The sequence below is a fragment of the Adelges cooleyi genome, unplaced genomic scaffold (assembly GCF_023614345.1).
Source record: "Adelges cooleyi isolate 19-005CV unplaced genomic scaffold, UGA_ACOO_1.1 ACOO_flye_CR_arks_rails_tigmint_CR_PRNA_9, whole genome shotgun sequence".
In the NCBI taxonomy this organism is placed as follows: Eukaryota; Metazoa; Arthropoda; class Insecta; order Hemiptera; family Adelgidae; genus Adelges; species Adelges cooleyi.
The window spans coordinates 3,067,241-3,075,107 of record NW_026096579.1 but is presented as its reverse complement, the minus strand read 5'-3'; the positions used below and the strand labels follow the sequence as shown (position 1 = coordinate 3,075,107).

Genomic DNA, 7,867 nt, shown 5'->3' with positions numbered 1-7,867 from the left:
GGCAATTTGTTTTTATTAAATTGTATCGACCCAAGGACGTGGATTTATAAATCCCCACCTTGCCACGACCTCCTACAGTGCCAGTATAGGCATACCTATACATTTTTTTATTATCTATAGTGAAGTCCAGATACGAAAAAAATTAAGTACATCATTGTAAAACTAATACCTCTCAGCTAAAATTAATAGATTAAATTATAATTAATTAATGTTAAAACTGTTATATTTATTAATTTAATAATTAATTAGCTTCATCAGTTTGTAATGTTATCATCGGGTATAATCGAGCAGCTGTGGTGATTGACGACTACTTAACTATCGATGGCTGAGGGAAAATCCTATTATGCATGGAGGCAACTCTACCTCGGCAGTGTGGCAAATGAGAGGAACACTTAAAAAACTCAATCTACAGTTGTACGAACCACCAAGGTTGCACTGTCGACGAATATTCATCGAACGCGGTAACCCGGGCACACTGTTTAGACCTGCCGACTGCATCCGTTTGATCCAGTCATGGTATCGGTATATGGTATGGTCGTTCTACTTAAATGCGATAAAAAACAACAACAAACCTAGTGTTAATACTTAATAATAAAAATAATAATAAAAAAAAAAACAAAATGGCAGTGGTGGCGTCAATGCACTATAGGTACAGTGTGAGTACTGTGTAATATAAGTGTGTGTGTGTGTGTGGTGTGGTTAATGAGAGGCGGAATTACGGGTCTTTGAAAACGTTTGTAGAAAACAAATAATAACGTGACGAAAACACAGTCTATGTGTGTATATAACTAAACTGTAAACGAAGGTGACGGTGAATTCGGGAATCGGCCAACGGTGTGTGCGTTGCATCAGCCACATTACTGTGTACGATTTATGTGTGTGCGTGCACTGAGTACGGACTTCGGGGCCACTACGCAGCAGCAGCGGTAGATTAGTAGATACGTCGTTCGCACAGCCAGAAAAAATTACTGATACACACCGACACACGTATATACATATTATGTATAATAGTTTTCATACATTATAATAATATAAAAATTATTGAAAAATCGACTGGGACGACAACGGATTTTTTAGTATTGTTCACACCTAATCATTGTTGTTTTTTATTATTATTTTTATTATATTATTGTTTCGCCTGGCCGACCGGGGCGCATGTTTTTCGCCGCGACGTTTGCCTAACCCAATTGAATTTTCGTTATTGCCAAGAGTACAACACCCCGACCGGGACTGGAAAACAACACACGCTGTAAACATGAATTCGATACTTTCACGTCGTTCGTCGACTAGGTAAACTTTTACATTATCTAGTAATAATATTGTTGGTCTATTTTTATTTAAATAGACCACATATCATACATCACCGCACGCCGTCTACGTCCTGTCTTAAATATAAAGAAATATAGGTTTATGATAATCAGTAAGCATCCATGGACTGTAATTAACTTTCGCGAGCAAATAAATGTTCAAAACAAAAGTGTATTTCATTATTTGCTCTTGATTTTAATTTTGTTTTAACAATGTAGATGATTTAAAAGAAAATACTGGGTGTTATCACAAACTATGGCAGACGTGTTGCAGTCTCTTTGTAATCCTCTGCCGTTGTCATCAAGTCAATCGTCCATAGTAAAAGAAGGATGGTTGTTTAAGCGAGGTAAGTTTGTCTACTGCAACATACATAAATATAAATAAAATATAGTACATTGTCTTGTATTCTCAGGTGAACACATAAAAAATTGGAGGTCCAGATATTTTATACTGTTTGCTGATGGTTCGTTAATGGGCTACAGAAATAAGCCCGAAAGTCCCATGACCGAACCTCTTAACAATTTTACGGTCAAGAGATGTCAAATCATGAGTGTAGATCGTCCCAAACCTTACACGTTTACTATACGAGGGCTTCAATGGACAACTGTTATTGAACGAACGTTCCATGTATCATCCGAAAAAGAAAGGTTAGTTCTAAGAATTGCTAGTAAACATTTTTTTATCAATGCTCAGAATGTACATTTTTGACCTGTTGAAACTTGATAAAATTAATCAATAATCTACATTAAGACTTTGTAGTGTCAAAATTAAATTTTCCAATTATTATCTCGGATTAATAGTTGGAACCTAACCTTTTTTAAATACATATTTAAAATATATAAATCATTTTTATTGTTGCCCATTTATTTAACTAATTCTATACAATAAATATAGTTTTAACAACATTATTATTTATTATACTCCGTAGTCTGTGGTTATTAGTTTGTATCCACAAAATAAATATGAAAGCTTATGTACCTACCAATGTTGCTTCCTTTTAAATTAAACATACCTAATTTATTATTTTATAATACACTACTATTATATTTTTATAATTAAAAAGTAAACAATATGTTTTGTACTTAAAATGTATAATTGTTCTCTTAAGATTTCTTGAATTTTCTAGAAAATTGTATAGATGGTTTTATCTAACAACATTAGTTTTGTCACAACGTGGAGTTTCAGGCTAATTTAAAGATCATATGTCTATAGACCATTAAATTAAAATAGTATCAAAGTACATGATTTGTTATCCAATATAATTAAAAACAAAATTAGAGGTCACACTATTTGTAAATATCAAATGTGTTTTATCTAAACGACTTTGATATTGCAAAACTAAAGTATAAAGGTTTTTCAATTTCTTTATTTTATCTAAGAGCTAAAAAATTATTTTGTTTTTTAATTATATTTTAAACAAGATTGGCTTTTTAGGTTAATTATTACATAATATTTTCATAAGTGAATTATATAATTTTTCCTATCAGTGGCATAATTTATAGCGAAGTCTCGGAAAAACCAACCAAAGTAGGTAAATCTGATAAAAAAAAGTCTTCAAACTGGTACCTAAATCCGTTTATAATTTTTAGTTTTTTTTTTTAAATGTATAATAAAGTATAAAAATTAAAAGTAAAATTTTGAAACAGCTGTGTAATTGTGCTCAATAATGAATAAATTGGAAAACTAAACAATCCATACCTCAATCAGCAATCTCTGATAATATTAACTAAAACTGCCTGTTTAAAAAAATATCTTAATTTGAAATTGGGTCAATTAGTAATCTAGATATTGTCTTATTACTTTCTGTACACTTAACTTAAATAAACAAATGTTAGGGAGTCTCTTGATGTGTGGCGTAATGGTCATTATTCATATCAGTGTTCGGTGGCAACCTTAGAATTGTAGCAAAATAACCATGCTCTTTTTCAACACTTTTGTGTTTGAAAACCAAAAAAAAATAAGTTATAACCGACTAGGTTACGAAAAACTAAGTTGACTAAGTAATGAACTCGGTCGACAAAACAGAAAAAAAGAATCGTTGATGGTAAAAACTTATAAAAACAAAAATTATACAAAGAAAACTGTATATTTTGCCCAAGTACAAAAAATGTTAAGTAAAATCCTCTTTAAAAAAGAAATTATGTCTAGGTATACAGAGTGATCCATGAAAAATGAATATTCTGAAGAAAAAAAATGTTCCTATACTACTCGCACTTTAGATGATCTAGACATCTTAGCGAGTCGGCAGCGACCAGTTTCCACCCTTTAACATCGTCATAGTTCGGCGCACCGCCTACTGTGCATACAGATAACTTAGGCAGCGACTAACGAGTTTTGGTCCGCCAATACTTGAAAATGTTATACGTTCATCTCTTATAAGTAAAAGAAGTATGGCCTTTGTTTTTTTAATTGGGAACATTTGGTTTTAATTTCATAAGTATGTAGACAAATTTTATAAAAAAAAATTAAGTATTTTAATTTTTCATCGACCTGTTTGTTTGCTATTACTTAGTAAAGATTTGAATTTATGATCAGTATTTGTTGGTTTTTACAACAGTGCATCCCCAATAACTAATAGTAAGACACTCTTCGATAACACTATCATCTGTGGCAGTGTTTGATTAGTTAGAACTTGGATAAGAACAATATGCTATGTATCTTATCATTATCTCAAAACATTTCATTGTGTTCTCGCCTATCGAACAACGCGAACATAAAAATGAATTTTATGGCTACTAAATTTTAGAAAGTCATGGCAAACAAATAGTTTGATGAAAATTTAAAATTCAAATGCTTTCATTTTTGAATAATCTTTGTCTGCATATAGAAAAAACTTGTGTTCCCATTTGAAAAATGTCGTTACTTGTTTAAAGTATAAGAGATGAAAATATGTACCTGCAAGTATAGGAAAAAAATAATTTTCAAAATATTAATTTTGTCTTAGAAAAAGAGTGTTTTACATCCGTTGTACAGCCTGTACATGATATATAGAAATAATATGTACATGCCATATTATCACTCAAATATTTAATTATTTATTATTTTTGTTCATCAGAGAAGAATGGATGACTGCTATTAAAGGTGTGTCTGAACGTTTGTCTGATGTTGATGAAGTAGAAATGGAAGGTGTCTCGCATTCAACAAGTATGTCAAGCACAATGTCTGGACCTAGTTCAGATGATTTCAGTGCCAAATTTTCCGTTCAAGGAACATCTTCCAGTAAATCTACTGGTAAACGAAAAGTTGTAAGTACTTATTTTATATATGTATATTTATTTATTTATTTAGTTGATAAATAATTAAAACATTGTGTAATATAAGTTTTATTTACTGATGTATTATATTTATAGACGCTTGAGAATTTTGAGTTTCTTAAAGTGCTTGGAAAAGGCACGTTTGGTAAAGTGATTTTGTGCCGTGAAAAGGCCACTGGTCATTTATATGCCATTAAAATACTCAAAAAAGAAGTAATAATTCAAAAAGACGAAGTTGCTCACACACTAACTGAAAACAGGGTTCTCCGCACCACTAGTCATCCTTTTTTAATTGTAATTTATTATTTTTATTATTATTATTATTATAATAGTGTGATACATCTATAAAACATAAAAATAACTTATTTTTAGTCATTAAAATATTCCTTTCAAACGGCGGATCGGTTATGTTTTGTTATGGAATATGTAAACGGAGGAGAATTGTTCTTCCATTTGTCGAGGGAACGTGTGTTTACTGAAGATAGAACTCGTTTTTATGGCGCTGAAATTATATCTGCCCTTGGATATTTACATTCTCAAGGAATTATCTACAGGGATTTAAAAGTAATACAAATAATTGTTACTATTTAAAAAAAAAATGTACTAATGGTTATGTTGTTTTAGCTCGAAAATTTACTATTAGATAAAGATGGTCATATAAAAATAGCTGATTTTGGGTTGTGTAAAGAAGACATCACTTATGGGTCTACAACAAAAACATTCTGTGGTACACCCGAATATTTGGCTCCTGAAGTGCTAGAAGATTTAGATTACGGAAGAGCTGTTGATTGGTGGGGTATCGGAGTAGTCATGTACGAAATGATGTGTGGTCGATTACCATTTTACAACAAAGATCATGACAAACTATTTGCCCTAATTTTGATGGAATCTGTAAGACAATTAACTATTTATTAGGTCATTTTCACATCCGAGAAAGTAGTAATAAAAAAAATTCATACACATGACAAATAACGCACATACTTATCATATTACACGTTGGATGTGAAACTGACCTTATTATTGTTTTTATTAATTATAATTTTAATTCTTATTTAGTATTAAATATTAAATTGTAATAAAAATAATATTAATGTTTTAGGTTCGATTTCCAAGAGGTCTTTCTGCCGCTGCTAAAAGTCTATTAACTGGTCTTTTGATCAAAGATCCTAAAAAACGATTAGGTGGTGGTCCTGACGATGCACAAGAAATCATGACTCATGTATTCTTTAGTAGTATTAACTGGCTGGATCTGGAACAGAAAAAGGTTTGTATTCTTATTATTTATTTGTAGTGTAATTTCTTTAAAATAAAATTGCCATTTTATTGGTTGTCTATTAATTGTAAATAACAAATAAATATGACAATTGCTAAATTTAATTAAAACTGCAAAAGAACTACACAAAAATTATTTTGTTGCGCCCATTTAGATTTCATCAACTTATTATACTGGTATTGAAGAAAATATTACCAAATTTACATGGAAAACAACAAAATTATTTTTGTTATGTTCCTTTGTATTTCCAGTAGCTTTTTTCAATCCTATGCTATAATTCTACAAACAGTTAATACATATGAATGATTATAGATTCCCCCACCATTCCAACCTCAAGTATCATCAGATACGGACACAAGGTACTTTGACTCTGAATTTACGGGAGAGTCAGTTGAGCTTACACCGCCTGACCTATCGTCACATCATCTTAATAGTATTGCAGAAGAAATGGAACAATTGCAACCATATTTCCCACAATTTAGTTATCAAGATTTAGCCGGGTCTATATCAATTAGTGCCAGTTCGTGTTTCAGTCATACGTGAACAAAAAAAAAAAAAAAAAACATTAAAAAATGTAAGTGATTCCATAATTGCTTAACAATTTATTAATTAATTTACAACAAATAATAATTTGACAAAATCTTTTTTTTTGACAATAGGCTATTTTTTTTTTGTAAATAAATTATAATAATTATACAATGTTTTGAACTAGTGAATTTTTTTGAACGTTGGTCAAATACTTATTGAAACTTAAAACACAGAGTCACACGTGTATGATCGTTCAGTATTTATTAATTTTTCAAAAAAACATTTTTCTGTATGTAGTCATTTATAATTATTGCTGTTTCTCTTTTTTTATCTTTATTGTTGAAAGTGTTATTTTTGTGTACATATTGTTGAAAAATTGTTCTAAATACTTTTACAGGCCTCCCTTATGTACAGGATATATTTTTATCCTTGAATAATGTATATGTTAATCTAAAATAATTTATTTTACTTCTACTTGTTTTAGAGATTTTTGATAAGATATTATTTACATTAACTGTTTACCCTTAACTTTACATCATAGCAAGTTATAGAGATTGTTATATATTGGGCTGTAATGGGAGTGTGATTGGGAAAATGTTTGATAGGAATTTTGTATTCATATGGTAATTGTATTCTAAATATATTATAAAAAAAAGAGCTTTGAGTACAAGTTTTTTAACTATATACGTTTTGAATTATATTTTGTAATGTAGCCATGATGCATTGTGTGACTAATTATTGATTATCATTATTTAACGAAGCCACCATACAAACGTCCTACTTCAAATTGAAATTATTGTCACTCATTAAATTGTATTATATTGTATTTGTATGTATTTGTGTAATATTAAGAGAACAAATTTATAAATTGCACAAAGTTCGTTTTTTTTTTTTTTTTTTTTTTTATGGTAAATAATAAAATTTGTATTCCAGACTAATTTGTCTTGATACTAAAAATTTGATACTTCAGGTCAAGAATGAATGGTTACGTGAAACTAGGGTTTTCTTAATGTTTGTAACCTATCAATGGAAATAAATTAACTTCTTTGGGAAAATAAAACTAGCATTAGCATATTTCATATAGATCTATTTCATAATGTATTTTTATGTATGTACGCCTTAAAAATATGATGCTCTGCAACTTAATTAACAGGTGTAGTGTATAATTATAATAACAATTTTAAAATATTTTTTTCCGGTATGTTATGTCATTGAAGTTTATTTACAGGTAAAACTCCTGTAAGAGTTCCTACATTGTCCTAGTTGACAATTGCCATTTTTTAGCCTATTTTATTACATATACAACTTGCAGCGAAATTAATATTTCGATTAAAACCTATATGCTTCTCTAATCTCTCACCATGTTAAACACCCATATCGAGACATTATTATTTATTATACTATTGGTTGGTTTATAAATAGAAATTTATCTGATATCAATATTACCTAAACCATACTATGTAAAAAGTTTTGGACTTTGTTTAGTGTATCTACCTGTGGTAAG

At 29.7% G+C, this 7,867-nt stretch overlaps 1 protein-coding gene across 1 annotated transcript; it reads left to right on the top strand.

Moving 5' to 3' along the window:
* The first annotated feature begins 260 nt into the window (after window positions 1-260).
* LOC126846323 (RAC serine/threonine-protein kinase) lies at window positions 261-7,240 on the top strand. Its single transcript, XM_050585635.1, has 9 exons — window positions 261-1,290; window positions 1,527-1,654; window positions 1,721-1,955; window positions 4,364-4,553; window positions 4,659-4,856; window positions 4,935-5,126; window positions 5,187-5,453; window positions 5,662-5,826; window positions 6,148-7,240. The coding sequence occupies exons 2-9, from the start codon at window positions 1,564-1,566 to the stop codon at window positions 6,376-6,378; spliced, it is 1,569 nt and encodes a 522-aa protein (XP_050441592.1). The 5' UTR covers window positions 261-1,290; window positions 1,527-1,563; the 3' UTR covers window positions 6,379-7,240.
* Window positions 7,241-7,867: the final 627 nt, after the last annotated feature.